Raw genomic sequence first — 22,248 nt, 5'->3', positions numbered from 1 at the left:
ATGGGCTGATAATGGATATTAGCAGACAGCCTATCCCCAGATATGGAGACAGAGAAGTCGAGGAAGGGAAGGGAAGTGTCGGAGATGGACCATGTGAAGGTGAGTAAAGGGTGGAAATTAGAAGCAAAGTTGATAAAGCGTTCCTGTTAGGTTAATTGTAATTGGTTAGGTCATCTCCCCGTCCTTTGATTGGCAGAGGATTTCCCTCTCTATGATTGGTCAATATAACGAATACGGCCTTATGATTGGTTAAGACGTCTCCCGCCCTCTGATTGGTAGAGTTGCTCCTCCCCAGCTGAGTGATAGGCTGGTTCCGGGCATGCCGCGGCCTTTGAGCTGACCGGGGATGGAAGCGGCCTCGGGTGGAAGGAGGTTGCAGTCCCCGCCTTGTAAGGTGCTGTCCGGTCAGCTGCGGCTTGGTGTGTCTTGGAGTGGGCGGACGCCGGCGTGGTTGCTGGAGCGGGAGGGTAGTGGCAGGAGTCCGCTGGATGTCAGCGTGGTGTGGATGCAGGGAACGGTGCTGGAAGTTCGGCCTGAGGATAACATCAGCCTGCAGCTGGTGGACGAGAGCGGCACCTTCACGGTGATCGGGGCAGGCGGCGTCCCGAAGGGTAGGCCCTGCATCGCCAGAGGTAGCGTAACCGGTTTGTGTGTGGCGGGGCGGGGGTCAGGCTCAGCAAAGGTACCTCTCCCTCTGTGTTGGGTTTAATACCATTGACTTATTTAAACACCAGCTGTATCCCCACCCACCCACCCCGTCCTCCCCAATCCCCAAATCATCTGGGTGGTGAGCTGTCTTCTTAAACCGTTGCAGTCCATGTGGGGTAGGTCCACCGACGGTGCTGTTGGGAAGGGAGTTCCAGGATTTTGACCCAGCGACAGTGAAGGAATGGCGATTATAGTTCCAAGTCAGGATGGTGTGTGACTTGGAGGGGAATTTGCAGGTGGGGTGTTCCCATGCAACTGCTGCTCTTCTAGATGGTAGAGGTCACGAGTTTGGACGGTGCTGTTTAAGGAGCCCTGGTGCGTTGCTGCAGTGCGTCTTGGGGCAGATGAGTGGCAAGTGACATTCACGCTGCACAAGTGCCAGGCAATGGCCATCGCAAACAAGAGAATCTAACCATCTCCCTTTGACATTCAATGGCACTACGATTGCTGAATCCCCCACTAACAACATCCTGGGGTCCATATTGACCAGAAACTGAACTGGACCGGCCACATAAATGCTGTAGCTACAAGAACAGGTCAGAGGCTGGGAATCCTGCAGCAAGTAACTCACTTCCTGACTCCCCAAAGCCTGTCCACCATCTACAAGGCACAAGTCAGGAGTGTGATGGAATACTCTCCACTGGATGGGTGCAGCTCCAACAACACTCAAGAAGCTCGACATCATCCAGGACAAAGCAGCCTGCTTGATTGGCACCCCATCCACAAACATTCACTCCCTCCACCACCGACACACAGTGGCAGCAGTGTGTACCTATCTGCCCGAGCCTGGATGTTGTCCAGGTCTTGCTGCATATGGACATGGGCTGCTTCAGTATTTGAGGAGTCGCGAATGGTGCAATCATCAGTGAACATCCCCACTTCTGACCTTATGATTGAAGGAAGGTCATTGATGAAGCAGATGAAGATGGTTGGGCCTAGGACACTACCCTGAGGAACGCCTGCAGTGATATCCTGGGTCTGAGATGATTGACCTCCAACAACTGCAACCATCTTCCTTTGTGCTAGGTATGATGCCAACCAGTAGAGAATTTTCCCCCTGATTCCTATTGATTCCAGTTTTGCCAGGGCTCCTTGATGCCACACTTGGTCAAATTGATGTCAAGGGCAGTTATTCTCGACTCACCTCTGGAGTTCAGCTCCTTTGTCCTTGTTTGGGCCAAGGCTATAATGAGGTCAGGAGCTGAGTGGCCCTGGCAGAACCCAAACTGAGCGTCGCTGGGCAACTGCTGCTTTATAGCACTGTTAATGACCCCTTCCATCACTTTGCTGATGATCGGGAGTAGACTGATCGGGCAGTAATTGGCCGGGTGGGATTTATCCTGCTTCTTGTGCATAGGACATACCTGGGCAATTTTCCACATTGTCGGGTAGATACTAGTGTTGTAATTGTACTGGAACAGCTTGGCTAGGGGCACAGCCCGTTCTGGAGCACAAGTCTTCAGTGTTATTGCCGGAATGTTATCAGGGCCTATAGCCTTTGCGGTATCCAGTGCCTTCAGTCGTTTCTTGATATTACGTGGAGTGAATCGTATTGGCTGAAGACTGGCATCTGATGCTGGAGTCCTCAGGAGGAGGCCGAGATGGATCATCCACTTGGCACTTCTGGCTGAAGATGGATGCAAATGCTTCAGCCTTGTCTTTAGCACTGATGTGCTGGGCTCCCCCATCGTTGTGGATGGGGATATTTTTGGTGACATAACCGGGGTTGTCTGTCAAGTATGATTCCATGTGTATGACTATGTCAGGCTATTGCTTGACTCGTCTGTGGGGACAGCTGTCCCAATTTTGGCATAAGCCTGCAGCTGTTGGTAAGGAGGACTTTGCAGGGTTGACAGGGCTGGGTTTGCCAATGTCTTTTCCGGTGCCTAGGTCGATGCTGGGTGGTCCGTCTGGTTTCATTCCTTTGCTTAGACTTTGTAGCAGTGTGATACAAGGAGTAGCTTGCTAGGTCATTGAATTAGTAAGGAAACAAAGCCTTTTCATCAATGAGAGGAAAATTACCATCCCGAGTAGGCATTTGCAATGCAAATGCCACGTGTGAAATATTACAGATTCTTATTTAAACAGTGTGTTTAGGATAGAAATGCAATACTGTATTAATGTGCCTTCTGGCTTGCTGTAGTCATGTGACCTCTACCATGAGGCACGCACTGCAGACACTCCATCACAAGGGAGGCAGTAGCGTACTGGTATTGTCACTGGACTAGTAACCCAGAGACCCAGGTATTGCTCTGGGGACATGGGTTCGAATCCCACCACAGCAGAAGGTGGAACTTGAATTCAATTAATAAATCTGGAATGTAAAGCTAGCCATGAAACCATTGTCGATTGTTGTAAAAACCCATCTGTTCACTAATGTCCTTCAGGGAAGGAAATCTGCTGTCCTTACCTGGTCTGGCCTACATGTGCTACATGTGACTCCAGATCCACAGCAATGTGATTGACTCTTGCATGCCTTTGAAATGGCCTAGCAAGTCACTCAGTTCAATAAATGCTGGCCTGGCCTGCGACGCCCACATCCCATGAAAGAATACTAAAAAAAGAGATAGTTAAAGCAAGACTGTGAGCTCGTAACATGGTGTCAGAGTGGAGCTGAGATTGAATGTTCAAGAGCTGTACAGAAGCAAAGCTACTAAGAGGAACACTGGAATATTCAGAGATGCTGAAAGCTGCGAAAAGCCACAGAAAAGGAACAAAGAAGCAGGCACACAGCTGAAAGCACTGGATAAGACACAATGGCTGCAAATTCTCCTCTCCCAGCGCCAGTCAAAATGAAAGATGATATGAAGCAGAACTTAGTTTTTCCACTCACAATGGCAAAATTAAGAAACTGCAGCATTTAATTCACAAACCCGAGCAGCTACACTTTTATCACTGTTCGGGAAAGACTATTACAAAATGTATTCCACCATAAATCTCTCCGAACAATAAAAATGGATAGCAGAAATCTTGAAGGCCTACTTTGAACGCCCAAGTGAATGTAACTTATGAACGGTATGTGTTCAATATTAGGGCCCAAAGTGAAAAAGAATCCATTGATCAATATGTGACTGCATTAACACAGCTTGCAGAATCTTGTGAATTTGCACAACCAGAAGATGATCCAATTAAAGACAAGGTAATATTAGGCATGAGATCCCACTGTGAGAGCGCGTCTACTGAGAGGAGAAACCTGCTCCCAGGGAAGCGATCGAAGTGCAGAAGCACTGAGGTTGTAAATTAGCAGCTAGAGCTTATTCATGGCAGAACCGACCATGCCTTGCATTATGCTGATAGACTTTCCAGGCAGAAAGATCTCAGACAAAAAGGGCAGGATGCAATTACTGTAGAGGACATCACACAAAGGAAAAGAAGGCGTGTCCAGTATGGGGAAAGCAGTGTTCTCACTGCAAGAAGACGAATCATTTTGCAAATAAGTGTTTGCTAGAAGGAAACACAACAAGCAGGTACAGATGACCACTGGAGAGATGTCAGCTGAAGATTCTGATGAATCACTATACATCATACAACAGTTTGGCTCAGTCAGGTCGATTTGGTGATAAATGGTTTGAGATTGATGGAATGATGACTGCAGAAGAAGATCAAGTCAACATAAAGTATCAGACACTGGTGCGTCATGCAACGTCATGACCGTAACAGATCTATGTGAAATGACTGAATATGGCGATCCAAAAATCAAAAGTAAGGTTGAGGCTCTATAATGGCCCCAGACACGTGTCGAGAGGACAAATTACTCAGAGCCCAATGCAATGACGTGAATGAAGATCTTGAGTTCCAAATCATAGACTGCAAGCAAATGCCACTCATCTCAGCCTGAGTAAGTCTAAAGCTTGGACTAGTAACCCTCAATATGCAAAAAGAGATTTGCAACATGTCGCAGAACACTAAGCCATTGACCGCAGGACAGATCCTAGAGGAGTACAACGATGTGTTTGCAGGTTTAGGTTGTCTTCCCGGAGAATATCATGAAGTAAATGAGCGGGTAAGACCAATTCAGCATCTGAGGAACATTCCAGCTCCTCTCAAGAAGAGCTGGAAAAGAAGGGAGTAATCAAGAAAGTGACAACTCCTACAGAATGGGTTATAGTATGGTAGCATTGAGACAACCTGGAAAGCTGAGAGTATGCATCGACCCCTGAAGAGATCTCACTACCCAGTGCCAACCATTGAAAGAATTTTGCCACAACTTGCAAAGGCAAAAATCTTCACTACCTTAGATGCGATGGATGGTTCCTGGCAAATGAAGCTGGATGCAAACAGCAGCTTTCTAACTACATTCTGGATGCCATTCAGGGGATACGGATGGTTGCGAATGCCATTTGGCATTTCCACAGCTCCAGAGAAGTATCAACGCAGACAGCATGAGATGGTGATCTTCCTGGAGTGGGAGCTATTGTCAACGATCTGCTAATTTATGGATGCAGCGACACAATGGTAGAAGCTATTGCTGACCACAATCAAAATCTGGTGTGATTGCTAGACAGAGCTCGCCAGATGAACCTGAAGCTGAGCAAGAAAAAATTGCAATTAAACATGCCCAAAGTCAAGTACTGACAGCCAAAGGTCTTCGCCCGGATCCTGAAAAAGTAAGAGCAGTAGCAACGATGTGGTGACTAACAGACGTAAATTCAGTGCAATGATTTGTTGGATTCCTCAACTATTTAGCAAAATACTTGCCCAATTTGTCAGTGTGAACCAGTACACCAACTTGCTGCCAAGGACGTGCAGTGGTATTGGGGCACAGAACAAGAAGCAGTGGTCACTAAAATCAAGCAACAAGTGACGGCAACGCCAGTGCTGAAGTACTATGATGTAAATGGTGAAGTCACCCTGTAGTGACCCCAGCGAGACAGGACTTGGAGTAACCCTAATGCAGCAAAAACAGCCAGTTGCATTTGCAATAAAAACAAGAAATGCTGGAATCACTCAGCAGGTCTGGCAGCATCTGTGGAAAGAGAAGCAGAGTTAATGTTTCGGGTCAGTGACCCTTCGGAACTGCGTTTGCTTCCAGGGCGTTAACGCAAACGGAACGGCATAATGCTCAGATCGAGAAGTGTGCCTGGACATTGTCTTTGCTTGTGAACATTTTCATCAGTACCTATTTGGAAGAGAAAAAGTGGCAGTCGAGTCTGACCACAAGCCACTTTAAGCATTTTCCTCAAGCCGCTACTATCAACTCCAAAGTGTCTGCAAAGAATGTTACTCCAGTTAGATATAGCATCTGGATGTGACATATCAGCAAGGGAAACAGATGTATGTTGTTGACATGCTGTCAAGAGCAGCACTTCCTATGAAGAAAGTAGTGGGATGCTACAACAGAATGTGAAATCTTCCAGATCCAACGTGAAGCTGCAGCTTGACGTGCTTTGGAGGTCATCGACCCAGCAGAGACATTGAATCTGACCGCCAAGCGCCTTGCTTAAATCATGTAAACTACCCAACAAGATGCAATTCTCCAAGTGTTGCAAGAAGTAGTGATGAAAGGATGGCCTGAAAGTATCAAGGGTGGCAGTGGTGCAGTGGTTAGCACCGCGGCCTCACAGCTCCAGGGAGCCGGGTTCAATTCTGGATACTGTCTGTGCGGAGTTTGCAAGTTCTCCCTGTGACCACGTGGGTTTTCGCCGGGTGCTCCGGTTTCCTCCCACCGCCAAAGACTTGCAGGTGATGGGTAAATTGGCTATTGTAAATTGCCCCTAGTGTAGGTAGGTGGTAGGGAATATGGGATTACTGTAGGGTTAGTATAAATGGTGGTTCTTGGTCGGCACAGACTCGGTGGGCCGAAGGGCCTGTTTCAGTGCTGTATCTCTAAATAAAATAAATAAATATTGAAAACACTCCTGTGGTCATGAGCATATTGGGCATACAGAGATGAATTGACAGCCCAAGATCGTATCCTGTACAAAGGAAATAGTCTTTATCCCTAAAGAGAGGAGATGCTAAAGCGCATCCATGTAAGCCATTAAGGGATTGAGTTGAGTCTGAGGAAGGCAAGAGAATTGCTCTACTAGCCAAACATGAGCATTGAAATCCAGGACCACATTAGCCAGTGCAGTGCATGTAACGACGACCAAGCTAAAGAGCCATTGATGACACATGGCATCCCAGATCTCTTCACACTCGCAGGAACTGCTTATCTTGTCACTGTCAACTACTGTTCTGACTATTGGGAGGTTGATTAGCTGACCTCAATGACTGCCGATGAGATTGTAGAATGCCTGAAAGCACACTTCTGTTGTTGTGGTATTCCAGACATTGTGATGAGCGATAATGGTCCTCAATTCATGCCGCTTCATTAAAAGATTGAGAAATTCAACACCATACATCTTCACACTATCCCCACTCCAATGGAAAGGCTAAGGAGGCAGTGAAAATCGCCAAAGAAATCGAGCAAATCCAGCACAGATGTATACAAGGCAATCCTCGAGTGGCGAAACCCACTTACTGAAGGCATGGAAAATAGTCCAGTACAAAGATTAATGTCACACTGCACCCAAGCTACTCTTCCAATAGCAAAAAAGCTACTGAAGCCAGGAGTAATAACAGGTGTGAGCAGCAAAATCAAGGTGAAAGGGCAGAAAGCCACATTTTATTGACAAAACTGCCAAACCATTGCTAGAATTGAGCATTGGAGAACCAGTACTGCTACAAACCTTCAAAGCTCTCGAGTCAGCCCAAGTGGCAACTTGGGACCTGTGTAGAGCAGTCGTCGCCTCAATCGTATGCGGTGGAAGTGAACGACCAGATATACCGTCGCAACCGCAGGCACGTACACACAACTGGAGAAGCTGTTCCTTCATTGCAGGCAGCTGATCAGGAAGATGTGAACTCACCATCTGCACAGACTACAGATCAACCATCAGTCCCAGAGGTCCACAGCACCCTAACAACGGAAATGGAACAAGTTACTGCGGCAGCAAGAAGTGACACGGGAATGACACTCCCCGGAGAAGGAAAATTGCTCAGATGAACAATGACCACACGTGCCATTAAGAGACCGGCACGATTTAAAGACTCTGCAATACATGCAGAGACTGACGAGAATAGCGAGCCGCTAATGCATGAGAACAGTTGTGTGCATGGTGGGTAACTTGGGCAACACGCAGTGTAAATGCATGCAAATTTTTTTGTATGCCAAGGGGAATGTTTGGGATAGAAATCCAATACTGTACTAATGTGCCTCCTGTATGAAATATGAAAGGCACAATTCAACATGGTGGCTCCTCATCAGAGCCCTTTCCTATCCTGAGTGGTGTGAAACAGGGCTGTGTTCTCGCACCCACACTTTTTGGGATTTTCTTCTCCCTGCTGCTTTCACATGCGTTCAAATCCTCTGAAGAAGGAATTTTCCTCCACACAAGATCAGGGGGCAGGTTGTTCAACCTTGCCCGTCTAAGAGCGAAGTCCAAAGTACGGAAAGTCCTCATCAGAGAACTCCTCTTTGCTGACGATGCTGCTTTAACATCTCACACTGAAGAATGCCTGCAGAGTCTCATCGACAGGTTTGCGTCTGCCTGCAATGAATTTGGCCTAACCATCAGCCTCAAGAAAACGAACATCATGGGGCAGGATGTCAGAAATGCTCCATCCATCAATATTGGCGACCACGCTCTGGAAGTGGTTCAAGAGTTCACCTACCTAGGCTCAACTATCACCAGTAACCTGTCTCTAGATGCAGAAATCAACAAGCGCATGGGTAAGGCTTCCACTGCTATGTTCAGACTGGCCAAGAGAGTGTGGGAAAATGGCGCACTGACACGGAACACAAAAGTCCGAGTGTATCAGGCCTGTGTCCTCAGTACCTTGCTCTACGGCAGCGAGGCCTGGACAACGTATGCCAGCCAAGAGCGACGTCTCAATTCATTCCATCTTCGCTGCCTTCGGAGAATACTTGGCATCAGGTGGCAGGACTATATCTCCAACACAGAAGTCCTTGAAGCGGCCAACATCCCCAGCTTATACACACTACTGAGTCAGCGGCGCTTGAGATGGCTTGGCCATGTGAGCCGCATGGAAGATGGCAGGATCCCCAAAGACACATTGTACAGCGAGCTCGCCACTGGTATCAGACCCACCGGCCGTCCATGTCTCCGTTATAAAGACGTCTGCAAACGCGACATGAAATCGTGTGACATTGATCACAAGTCGTGGGAGTCAGTTGCCAGCATTCGCCAGAGCTGGCGGGCAGCCATAAAGACAGGGCTAAATTGTGGCGAGTCGAAGAGACTTAGTAGTTGGCAGGAAAAAAGACAGAGGCGCAAGGGGAGAGCCAACTGTGCAACAGCCCCAACAAACAAATTTCTCTGCAGCACCTGTGGAAGAGCCTGTCACTCCAGAATTGGCCTTTATAGCCACTCCAGGCGCTGCTTCACAAACCACTGACCACCTCCAGGCGCGTATCCATTGTCTCTCGAGATAAGGAGGCCCAAAAGAAGTCGTGTGACCTCGACCATGAGGCATTCACTGCAGGCACCTATCACAAGGGAGTTCAATAAAGAGACCGTACTAGCGAGACTGTTGTTCTGTGAGCTCGTAACACCGTGAGTCCTGCAGTAAGGTTTAAATCCTTCCGATTTTTGGAAATCTTAAACACAAACCTTGCTACTAGGGAGTACTGGCCACAAGCAGCTACTGGGTGTAGTTTTTAACTGCTGACCTGGTGGAATAGATCACATCTGTCTTTTTATAGACCTCTCTCCCCACTCCAATTTTTATTCTAGTCATTTTAATGGAGCAGAGATCAGGGAGTTTACAGCAAAGGAGCCAGGTGGCGAGGTTGAAAACTACTTCCACTGATTCTACTGTGTGCGGTATCTGACTTCCACATGTCCAATGGAGATGTTGACGCTACAATCTTGATGGCCTGCTGCTGATAATTCCATCAGTTCCCCTCCTGCTTTCACCCTCCAGTGCTGCTGCTGCTATTATCCTCTACCATTGAATGAGGCGGTGATGCAGAAACGGGGATTGACCTGAAGAGGCTGCGATGGCGCAAATAGTTAAGAAGGTAAATGTCTGGTGCTACTTGCTCATGCTGTCACTTCTCCTTGCTGCAGGCAGACTCAGCCCACAGTTTGACGGAACTGGCCTTTTCTCCATCACTTGTTTATACAGCTGTCCCTCGGCAGCAGAAATGGTCTAGTGGCTAGTAGAAAAAAGTTGTGGTTCTGATGTTCCAATAAATGTGCACACAAAATGATCAATGGAAAAATATTTCAAGCTGATGGGAGAGTGTTAATTTTGTATCATGTTTCCTGTTTAGCTGCTGTTAAAGATTTTGCTAGCTTTGAATATTAAAACCATGAATTTTAATTTGTAATATAATTGTAATGTTTGAGAAAGTGAAAGTGTATCTGTTTGCCATGCGTCGACAATCACCAGTGTGGTTAATTCTGTCAAAAATTCATTATGCAATAACTTTTCTATGCAGATAATTTGAGAGACGATGTCAAGTTCAAATGAAACTGCGCTGGGGGATGGGCAGATGGAATTGTAAGGCCTGTTTTCTTGCTATGTGAAAATGAGTGACCTATTTGGCCGAAAGTTCACTATCAAAAACCAAGATGAGAACCCAAAACTAGTTTGTGGTTTATTTTTCTAGCTTTAAGGAGGAAGTCTGAGTTGTGCATAAGTGGTCTGGTAAGCAAGAGCTAATAATCTGAAAAGTGAACCTGGACAATGAGGTGCAATGTTAAGTTGACGAGACATGAGTCAGCAAATAGGGTCTCCTTATGCAGTGAGTTCCTATTTTCTACTGTGCTGTCTAGAGAAGGTTTTGGGCAGGATGGTTGTCTTTGGAGGGCAAAAGCAAGAGAAACTAATCAAATTAGCATCAGTGGATCATCAAATTTGTGGCATTAACATCTCCACCAGCCAAAAGTTGGGTGGGAGGGGGAACAGTCTAGGCTTCTCTTGTGAACCTTCTAGCTATTCATGAAATAACTTTTGGCAGAGATCGGATTTGCCTGTTTGATTGGCAATTTGGTGTGTCTGGTGCAGAGGAAGAGGCAATGAAAGCATTCCCCTGATGGCTCAATCGGTAAATATGTTTCCCAGAGCGCTATTGAGCAGTACAGCTCAAGAAGGTCCCAGGTTTCATTCCTGGTCTGTTGTCAAATTAACTGATCTTTGTTCCAAGACTAGGGAGAAAGAAAAGAAAAACCATATATCATCATTAGCCATGGGTGAGGTACCGGAAGACTGGAGGATAGCTAGTGTTGTGCCTTTATTTAAGAAGGGCAGCAGGGATAAGCCAGAGAACTACAGGCCTTACATCAGTGGTGGGAAAGTTATTGGAAGGGATTCTGAGAGACAGGATTTATATGCATTTGGAAAGGCAAGGTATGATTAGAGACAGTCAGCATGGCTTTGTGCCTGGGAAATCATGTCTCACGAATTTGATTGAGTTTTTTGAGGAGGTGACCAAGAGGATTGATAAGGGCAGGGCGGTGGACGTTGTCTACATGGACTTTAGCAAGGCCTTTGACCAGGTAAGCTGGTCTGGAAGGTTCGAACGCATGGGATCTGGGGTGAGCTAGCCAATTGGATTCAAAACTGGCTTGGTGATAGGCAGAGGGTGGTAGTGGAGTTTTGTTTTTCAGATTGGAAGCTGGTGACCAGTGGTGTGCCACAGGGATCAGTGCAGGGTCCTCTGTTGTTTGTCATATATATTAATGACTTGGATGAGAATGTAAGGGGCATGATAAGTAAGTTTGCAGATGACACCAAAATTGGTGGTATCGTGGACAGTGAAGAAGGTTGTCTAAGGTTACAACAGGATATAGATCAACTGGGAAAGTGGGCAAGGGATTGGCAAATGGAAATTAACGCAGACAAGTGCGAGGTGATGCATTTTGGGAAGTTTTTATTTTTTTTTATTTTAGAGATACAGCACTGAAACAGGCCCTTCAGCCCACCGAGTCTGTGCCGACCAACAACCACCCATTTATACTAACCCTACAGTAATCCCATATTCCCTACCACCTACCTACACTAGGGGCAATTTACAATGGGCAATTTACCTACCAACCTGCAAGTTTTTGGCTGTGGGAGGAAACCGGAGCGCCCGGCAAAAACCCACACAGTCACAGGGAGAACTTGCAAACTCCGCACAGGCAGTACCCAGAATCGAACCCAGGTCCCTGGAGCTGTGAGGCTGCGGTGCTAACCACTGCGCCACTGTGCCTTAAACCAGAGCAGGACACATACAGTGAATGGCAGGGCCCTGGGGCGTGTTGTTGAGCAGAGACACCTTGGGGGGCAAGTACATAGTTCCCTGAAAGTGGCAACACAGGTAGACAGGGTGGTGAAGAAGGTGTATGGCATGCTTGCCTTCATCAGCCGAGGCATTGAGTACAAGAGTTGGGACGTTATGTTACAGTTGTACATAACGTTGGTTCTGGCGCACTTGGAGTACTGTGTGCAGTTCTGGTCGCCGCAATGCAGGAAAGATGTGATTAAGCTAGAGAGGGTGCAGAAAAGATTCACAAGGAAGAAGGGTCACTGACCCGAAACGTTAACTCTGCTTCTCTTTCCACAGATGCTGCCAGACCTGCTGAGTGATTCCAGCATTTCTTGTTTTTGTTTCACAAGGATGTTGCCTGGTTTGGAGGGCTTGAGTTATAAAGAGAGATTGGATAGGTTGGGTCTGTTTTCCCTGGAGCGAAGGAGGCTGAGAGGGGACAAGATAGAGGTATATAAAATTATGAGAGGCATAGATAGGGTAGATAGCCAGAGTCTGTTTTCCTTGGTCGGGGTGACTAAAACTAGAGGGCATAGATTTAAGGTGAGAGGGAGGAGGTTTAAAGGGGATCAAAGGGGTAAATTTTTCACGCGCAATAGTGGGTATCTGGAATGAGCTGCCAGAGGAGGTGGTGGAGGCAGGAACAATAGCAACATTTAAGAGGCAACTGGACAGGTACTTGAATGAGCAAGGCATAGAGGGATATGGAATTAATGCAGGCAGGTGGGATTAGTGTAGATAGGCAGTACGGTCAGTGTGGACGCGGTGGGCCGAAGGGCTATGCTGTACGACTCTATGACTCTACGGCTATGGGCCAAGTGCTAGAAAATGGTATTAGAATAGATAGGCTTGATGGCTGGCGCAGACACGGTGGGCCGAAGAGCCTGTTTCTGTGCTGTATAACTTTGACTCTATATAGCGCCTTACAGGATCTCTGGACATCTGAAGTATAGTTACTGTCGTAATTTTTAAAAATTAATTCATGGGATGTGGGCGTTGCAGGTCAGACCAGCATTTATTGCCCGTCCCTAATTGCCCTTGAGAAGGTGGTGAGCTGCCTTCTTAAACCGCTGCAGTCCATGTGAGGTAAGTACACCCACAGTGCTGTTAGGAAGGGAGCTCCAGGATTCTGACCCAGCGACAGTGAAGGAATGGCGGTATAGTTCCAAGTCAGGATGATGTGTGTCTTGGAGGGGATCTTGCAGGTGGTGGTGTTCCCATGCATTTGCTGCCCTTGTTCTTCTAGCTGGTCGAGGTCGGGGGTTTGGAAGGTGCTGTCTAAGGAGTCTTGGTGCATTGCTGCAGTGCATCTTGTAGATGGTACACACTGCTGCCACTGTGCGTTGGTGGTGGAGGGAGTAAATGTTTTTGGATGGGCTGCTAATCAAGCGGGTTGCTTTGTCCTGGATGGTGTCGAGCTTCTTGAGTGTTGGAGCTGCACTCATCCAGGCAAGTGATGTGGGAAGCACGGCAGACAATTTGTGCACAGCAAGCGCTTACAAACTGCACTGAAGTAAATTACCAGGTCATCTGTTTTTAGCGATAATGGTTGGCCAAGAGGACACCACTGCTCCTTTTCAAATAGTACATCCACCAGAGAAGGCAGACTTGGTTTTAACCTTTCATCTGAAGTTGGGACTTGAACCTACAACCATCTGACTCTGGTGAGCGTGCTGCCAACAGATCCAAGGTTGAGACGACCAAAAAATTGAAAAGGCGAAATTTATCCAGACTTTGTCTCCATCCGCGCCCCCCCCCCCCCCCCCCCCCCTGCCACCTCACCCCCTTGATCGCTATCCAGTGATCCCTGTAGGAAAGTACATGTGGGCATAGGATTGAGTTTGACTGAGATGTCTTTCAAAATTAATTAACCTTCTGATGGTTCTTGGGCTTGAGTGTGAAGGATGGCTGCTTTGGTAGGGTACAGGAGGGCTATGGGTACCCTTGAAACTGTCCCCAGGACAAGTTACAGCCTTCTGAGGGTACCCTTGAAACTGTCCCCAGGACAAGTTACTGCCTTCTGAGGGTACCCTTGAAACTGTCCCCAGGACAAGTTACCGCCTTCTGAGGGTACCCTTGAAACTGTCCCCAGGACAAGTTACCGCCTTCTGAGGGTACCCTTGAAACTGTCCCCAGGACAAGTTACTGCCTTCTGAGGGTAAGGGAATTAAAAATAAGATTGAGAATCAAAGTAAATTGTCTGATTCTTTTCAAAGCCATAATTGTAATTGATCAAAAAATGTGGGCATTTCCTGCAGAATCCATTAAGGTTGGCAGATTGCATTCCAATGCGGTCTTAACATCTGAATTTCTCATTGCAAACTTGTAAATGTACCATCAAAATAAACGTGTATTGTGTGTTTGAAACAAAGGACCTTTTCTTGTTTTAAAAATTGCTTTACTGCAACAAGATTTAATAACCTTGCATGTGCTTAAGCAATGTGCAGGCAAGCAAGGTACTTAAAGCAAATTTAATGTGAATAGACATGTGAAAAATACATATGACTGTTCCAGTAAAATGTAGTGGAGGAGGGGTGGATGTTTTGATCTGTTTGGTAATATTAGGTGCCTGTGGCTGAAATTGGGGTGAATATTAGAATAATACTTTGAAATGCTGACTGGCAATGTATAAAGTAGTCATGTGACCAAGTTGATAGCTCCCACACCACACACATCTAGGGCACCGGTTAAATGTGTTAATAAACATGTTTTGCTGAAAAGTCACGTTTTTTTTAAAACTGAACAATTTATTTTGGAGAAAGCAATGTGTACAACAGCTTACCTAGGCATTACATTTGAAAATATGGTGAAATAAATTTCATCTATTTCTGATTTCCATTTTTCTTTTGTTATGGAAAAGCATGGTGTAGAGTTTCAAATTTTTTTTTTTAGTAAGGAACCAATTGCCTGCAGCTTTAGAACTCATTCCCTGCAGATGTTTGGAAAAATTCTCTGCAAATGTCTGCTGTATTATTTCTGTTGGCCTGGCTGTGATCCATGGAATTGAGTCATTTTTCTTGAATTTTATTTCTAGAGCTTATTAATAGCTGCCTGGCCCAACTGCTTGGTGTGGAACTGGGATAGAATTGTTTCCTTGCAGGCTATAGAATAGTTATTTTGTTTTGCAGAATGAATACATTAAAATGACACTGAACTTGATTTTGAAAGTTGGTGATATAGAACCATAGAAAAATTACAGCACAGAAGGAGGCCATTCAGCCCATCATGTCCGTGCCGGTCGGAAAAAAAAGCTGCCCAATCTAATCCCACCTTCCAGCACCTGGTCCATAGCCTTACAGGTTAAAGCACTTCAGGTGCATGTCCAGGTGCGTTTCTGCCACCACCACCATTCCTGGCTGTGAATTCCAGACACACACCACCCTCTGGGTAGAAAACTTTTTCCTCACGTCCCCTTTAATCCTTCTACCAATCACCTTAAACCTATGCCTCTGGTAACTGACCTCTCCGCTAGGGGAAACAGGTCCTTCCTGTCTACTCTATCTAGGCCCCTCATAATTTTGTACACCTCCTATTGTCACCCCTCAGCCTCCTCTGTCCTAAGGAAAACAACCCTAGCCTATCCAGTCTTTCCTCATAGCTGCAACTTTCGAGCCCTGGCAACAATTTTGTAAATCTCCTCTACTCTCTCCAGAGCAATTATGTACTTTCTGTAATGTGATGGCCAGAATTGTACGCAGTACTCCAACTGTGGCCTAACCAGCGTTTTATACAGTTCCAGCATCACATCCTGCTTTTGAATTCTGTACCTTGGCCAATAAAGGGAAGCATTCCATATGCCTTCTTCACCACTTTATCTATCTGTCCTGTCACCTTCAGGGACCTGTGGACATGCACTCCAAGGTCTCTCACTTCTTTTACCCCTCTCAATATCCTCCCGTTTATTGTGTATTTCCTCGCTTTATTTATCCTCTCCAAATGTATTACCTCACGCTTTTCTGGATTGAATTACATTTGTCACTTTTCCGCCCACTCAACCAAACCGTTGATATCTTTCTGGAGTCTATGACTGTCCTCTTCACTATTAACTACCCTGCCAATTTTTGTGTCATCAGCAAATTTCCCAATCATGCCTCCCACATTTAAGTCTAAATCATTAATATATACCACAAACAGCATGGGACCCAACACTGAGCCCTGTAGAACGCCCCTGGAAACAGCTTTCCAGTCACAAAAACATCCGTCGGCTACTACCCTTTGTTTCCTGTCCCTGAGCTAATTCTGGATCCAACCTGCCACATTCTCCTGTATCCCATGGACTTTCATTTTACTGGCCAGTCTGCCATGTGGGACCTTGTCAAATGCCTACTAAAGTCCATGTAGACCACATCCACTGCACTACCCTCATCAATCCTCCTCGTTACTTCCTCAAAAATCTCAATTAAGTTAGTAAGACATGACCTTCCCTTAATGAATCCATGCTGACTGTCCCTGATTAATCTGTGCCTTTCTAAGTGGCAGTTTATCCTGTCCCGCAGAATAGTTCCTAATAATTTACCCACCACTGAGGTCAGACTGACCGGCCTATAATTATTTGGCCTATCCTTTGCACCCTTTTTAAACAATGGTGCAACGTTCGCTGACCTCCAATCACCTGGTACCTCGCCTATATCTAGTGAGGATTTGAAGATGATCCTCAGCGCATCTGCTATTTCCTCCCTGGCTTCTATTAACAACCTGGGATGCAATCCATCCGGCCCTGGCGATTTATCCATTTTTAAGGTTGTCAGACCCTCTAGTACTTCCTCTCTCGTTGTGCTTTTTGTATCTAATTTTCACACTCCTCTTTAACTACAATGTCCTTTGCGAAGACAGAGACAGAAAACTCATTAAGAACCCTGCCCACATCTTCTGCATCCATGCATAAGTTCCCTTGTACATCTCTGATAGGCCCTACCCTCTCCTTAGTTATCTTCTTGTTCTTAATGTACTGATAAAACATCTTTGGGTTTTCCTTGATTTTACCTGCCAAGTTTTCATGTCCTGTCTTTGCTTTTCTAATTTCCTTTTTTACTTCACTCCTGCACTTTCTATACTCCTCTAGGCTTTCTAAAGTATTACGTTTTTTGTGATCGTCATTAGCTTTCTTTTTCTGCTTTAACTTACCCTGTAAACTTCTCGATAACCAGGGGGCTCTAGATTTGGCAGTACCACCCTTTGTCTTTGTGGGGACATGCCTGCCCTTTGCCTGTAGTATTTCGCTTTTGAATGCCTCCCACTGGTTTATCACTGATTTTCCTTCAAGTAGCTGTATCCGGTCCACTTTCACCAGATCACCTCTCGGTTTCTTAAAATTTGCCTTCCCCCAATTTAGAACTTAGACTCCTGTTTTATCTTTTTTGTTTTCCATGATTATGCTAAAACTGGTATGTTTATTATGTATTATGGTAACTACCTCCAAAATGGTCACCCACTGTTACTTCCTCCACTTGCTTTGCTTCATTACTGAAGACTAAATCTGGAATTGCACCCCTCTCGTTGGGCTTGTTACGTGCTGGCTAAAAAAGTTCTCTTGAACGTAGTTCAAGAATTTTGTCCCCTCTGTGCCCTTCACGCTGTTTGTTTCCCAGTTGATATTGGGGTTGTTGAAATCCCCAACTATTATTGCCCTGTAGTTTTTGCACTCAGAAATTTGCCTGCATATTTTTTCTTCTCCTTCCCCCTCTCACTATTTGGGGGTCTATAGTACTTTCCTAGTAGTGTGACTGCCCCTTTTTTATTTCTGAGCTCCGCCCATAAGGCCTCATTTGATTCATTTAGCATATCATTCCTCCTCAAAGCTGTTACTGATTCCTTAACTAATAATGCTACACCCCCCTCCTTTTTTTATCTCCCTTTCTATCCCACCTGAAAACTCTATATCCAGGGATGTTGAGTCGCCATTCTTGCCCCTCAAGCCAAGTTTCTGTTATAGCAACGATATCATATTGCCATGTATATATCTGTGCCCTCAGCTCATCGGCTTTATTTACTATACTCCTTGCTTTTAAATGAATACCCTTTAACACTGCCCTATTCCTGTGCTGCACACTTTTTAACCTTTTGCTGCTTCTGTCTTTCAGAGTCACTTGCTAATTTTCTGCCTCCTGTTCTCTGCCCTGAAATTGTCATATTTAAGACTGTGCTCAGGTTCCCATCCCCCTGCCAAGCTAGTTTAAACCATTCCCAACAGCACTAGCAAGCCTTCCTGCAAGGATATTTGTCCCAGTCCTGTTACAAGTGCAGACTGTCTGGTTTGTCCAGGTCCCACCTTCCCCAGAAATCTGAAGCCCTCCCTCCTGCACCATCTCTCCAGCCACGCATTCATCTAGTGTATTTTCCTACTTCTATACTCACTAGCATGTGGCCTTGGGGATAATCCAGAGATTACTACCTTTTGAGGTCCTGCTTGCTAATCTCATTCCTAACTCCCTAAACTCAGCCAGCAGGGCCTCATTCCTCTTTCTTCCTATATCGTTGGTACCAATGTGGACCACGACCTCTGGCTGTGCATCCTTGCCCTCCAGAATGCCCTGTAGCCGCTTGGTGATATCCATGACCCTTGCACCAGGGAGGCAACATACCATCCTGGAATCACATCTGCGTAATTGGTTAAATTCTGTTGGAAGCCAGTCTGCACTGAGCAGTAGTTTTTTTTTAATTTCATGGGATGTGAGTGTCGCTGGCAAGGCCAGCATTTGTTGCACATCCCTAATTGCACTTGGGAAAGGTGGTGGTGAGCCGCCTCCTTGAACCGCTGTAGTCCATCTGGTGTAGGTACGCCCACTGTGCTGTTAGGAAGGGAGTTCCAGGTTTTTGACCCAGCGACAGTGAAGGAATGATGATGCAGATTTGTCAGGATGGCATGCGACTTGGAGAGGAATTTGCAGGTTGTGGTGTTCCCATACATCTGCTGCCCTTGTCCTTCTAGGTGGCAGAGGTCATGGGTTTGGAAGGTGCTGTCGAAGGAGGCATGGTGAGTTTCTGCAGTCCATCTTGTACGTGATACCTATTTCTTTATTTAAAATAGTCCATTCTTCATAAATTACCATTATTGCCATAAATCATACTCCATGTTTACATTGTTTCTTGGAGCTTTTTTTTTCTCACTTTATCTGTTGGGGTTTTTCAGGTCAGAGAAGAACCATTCCATATTGCTACTTTGCACTTGCTCGGCCAGTGCAGAATAAATAGCCACTATTGTTGCTTTTCTCTTCTAAGATTGCTGAATTTAAGGACTGACGTTTTCAAGGATGAGCTCAACAAGGCGTTCCGATCACTGCATGTACATCATATCTGAAATTAAAATGATACGAAATAGCTTAGCATCTTCAAAGTATTTTTCTGTACAGCTGAATGACCGATGTTGAAAATATTAGAGCAATGCTTCACTCATAATATTTGTGTCAGCCATGGCTTAGTTGGTAGCACTTTCATCTGAGTCAGAAGGTTATAGGTTCAAGCCCCACATCAGAGATTTGAGCACAGAATCTCAGCTGATGCTGGTGCAGTACTGAGAGCGTGCTGCACTGTCAGCGGTGCTGTCCTTCAGGTGAGGTGTTATGCTCGCCTACCTTGCAGGTGGATGTTAAAAATTCAAGGCACTCGAGCAGCGTCACTAAAATAGATTATCTGGTCATTATCTTGCTGTTTGTGGGGGCTTGCTGTCTGTAAGTTGGCTGTTTACTAAATTATAACAGTGACTACACATCACTGGTTGTAAAGCTCTGGGTTGTCCTGAGGTCATGAAAAATGTTCTATAACTGCAAGTCCTATCTTTTTTCACTCATGGAAAAAGGCATTCTAGAAATCAGATTTGCTATTTGTCACGCACAGTGGGCAAAAATGACTTTCTGGTTAGACTCCGAATTGCACTTTTTGTCTAATGGAAGAAGACCACCAATGGTCTACATCAGATATCTTTCTTCCTGCAGGTTACTGAAATAGTATTCCGGTGTGTAGGTATTTTCAGACTTGTCGCATCCATGTTGTCATGTTCTTACTGAGCAATTGCTGTATACAATAAATTATTCCTCTTCCATTGACAGTTAAAGTTAAAGAGGGCTATGGTCTGAATGGCTGACTCCTGTTCCTATCTTTTTATCTAAGCGCTGCTTGAGTATTTTTTTTTAAATCCTGAAAATTAGCTACTTCAGTAGCTGAATCCCATCAGCTTTGTGTCACAGATGGCATGACTGTTGGATTCATTCCCATTTGGCGACAAACTGCATTTCAGGTGCATGCTAAAATCAGCAGCATTTGTGATCTCACTGGAGGACTTTAAGATCACTGTCAAATCATGGCTGGGGCCACAGAATGGACAGGCTTTGAATGATAAACTTGGATTTGTATTGAACCTTTTGTGTGCTGGGGATGTCCCAAAGCACTTCAGCCAATAAAGTACATTTGAAGTGTAGTTGCTGTTGTAATGTAGGGAAACACAATAGCCCGATTCGTCCCTCAAACCGCAATGAGATAATTGGATAGTGATTGGGAGGGGAGAGGACACGATAATTATATTGATGATTTCTTGTAGTATCACTCTATATTAAGCATGACAAGTGTGCATTCTGTTGCTCTTTATGGATCAAAAAAGATGACATTTCATGAGATGTGTAATACTTTCAGTATAGCAGGAGGGTTATTCCATTTACTTATACATTAAGTACATTGGATATTTTTTCACAAGCTGGTTCAGCTGTGTGTACCATATCACAGACTGCATCATACAGCACTGAAGCAAAATAGTTTGTAAATATTGGCTGTTCTACAATGCATTCTGTTCTGATGAAAGGTCATTGACCCGAAATGTTTACTTTCTTGCTGTCTCCATAGATACTGCCTTACCTGAGTATTACCAGCATTTTCTGTTTTTCCCCCCCCCCCAGATTTCCAGCATCCACAGCATTTAGCCTTTGTTCTAATTATTGGTCTGTTAACTATAAGAATCTTTACTGTTGAAACTTTTTTGTTACAGGGAAGTATGTCATGGTGATGGGAGTGGTCCAGTCGTGCAGTCCTGAACCAGTAGTACGTGCTGTGAAGTTGACTGATCTCTCTGGTAATGCTTTGCACAGGAGCATGTGGCAGCTTGAAGTGGAGGACCTTCAACAAAACATTCCATAGGTTTATGCAAATAACAACCTCTCCTTAGACTTAATATCAACTTGGAATGCAAAAGGAGGTGATGTTCTGTTCCCAAACAGAAGGAAATGGAATTCTTTAAAAAGGTTCTGAAATATAAAGCTGATTGGCGGCATCATAGCATTATGGGAAAAGAATAGAGGGATACGGTCCCCGGAAGTGCAGAAGGTTTTAGTTTAAGCAGGCATCAAGATCGGCGCAGGCTTGGAGGGCCGATTGGCCTGTTCCTGTGCTGTACTGTTCTTTGTTCTTTGTTTTGTTCAAGTATTTAAAAAGTGAAACTTTTGGTTCGCGTTGATGGTTTATCATCCTGTGAAGAAGTTGAATCTCAAATATTTGGAGCCAGATGTATAATGGTAAATGGCAGGGTGCATTTCATAGAGAATGTTGGGTAGCATGGGGAGAGTTACAGTTGAGGGCTTAATATGATGAAGTAAATAGCAAAAGCCCAGCTCAAACATGTTTTCACAATGATGACTTGGATTCCTGCAACTGGATTGCAACCTCAACCATTCTTTGATACTCTTTTACTTGTAATATGATCATTAGGGCTTTATTTTGCTAGCGGTGGCTGGAAGGGGAAGAGAAACTGGTTAGCTCACTTCATATCTCCAATGTTCCAGTTAAAGGTTGCATCTTAAGTGCTACAGTTTTCCAGAGAAGTAATCTGAATTAGGGTACTTGATTATTCTGTGTCCGATATATAAGGCTTAAATAAAAGGTGTTCGTTAACACTCTCATGTGAGTTGTGTGACTACTTTTAGGTTTTTAAATTTTTCCCTACCTTTTTAACTAGTTCTGGCTGCAATTTTTGTTTCCAGTCCAGGTGAATACATAGTTGTCTAAATATTTATTGAGATTGATCTGTAAAAAAAATTTTCTCTGGGGATGGGGAAACTTAAACATCCATAAAATTATGTCAGCACTGACTTGACGTCTCCTCAGCGCAGCCAATGCTTTTTGGTTTCCCCAGGTGCCAGAATGACTAGCAGTTAACTCTCTGCTTGTGTTATTGTTGCTCTGTCCATGTTACGCTGGTGGACTTCAGAATTGCACCAATGCAAATCTGCATTTCACTCTTAACAGACTGCAACTTTCAGAATGCAAATAAGCCTTCCTCTTCTCCGTGATACAGTACT

At 45.2% G+C, this 22,248-nt stretch overlaps 1 protein-coding gene across 2 annotated transcripts; it reads left to right on the top strand.

Annotated features, from left to right (window-relative positions):
* The first annotated feature begins 307 nt into the window (after window positions 1–307).
* On the top strand, window positions 308–21,852 carry rmi2 (RecQ mediated genome instability 2). Of its 2 annotated transcripts, none has more exons than XM_068056377.1 (2): window positions 308–611; window positions 20,943–21,852. In XM_068056377.1, exons 1-2 carry the CDS (start codon window positions 347–349, stop codon window positions 21,089–21,091), a joined length of 414 nt encoding a protein of 137 aa, XP_067912478.1. In that variant the 5' UTR covers window positions 308–346; the 3' UTR covers window positions 21,092–21,852. The 2 variants fall into 2 exon arrangements, with proteins under 2 accessions (XP_067912478.1, XP_067912477.1); XM_068056376.1 differs by having other exon boundaries at window positions 308–632; window positions 20,943–21,851.
* The last annotated feature ends 396 nt before the right edge of the window (window positions 21,853–22,248 follow it).

The sequence above is a fragment of the Heterodontus francisci genome, chromosome 24, assembly GCF_036365525.1.
Source record: "Heterodontus francisci isolate sHetFra1 chromosome 24, sHetFra1.hap1, whole genome shotgun sequence".
Taxonomy (NCBI): Eukaryota; Metazoa; Chordata; class Chondrichthyes; order Heterodontiformes; family Heterodontidae; genus Heterodontus; species Heterodontus francisci.
Note: the sequence above shows the minus strand (reverse complement) of the source record. Positions and strands in the feature narration are given on the sequence as shown.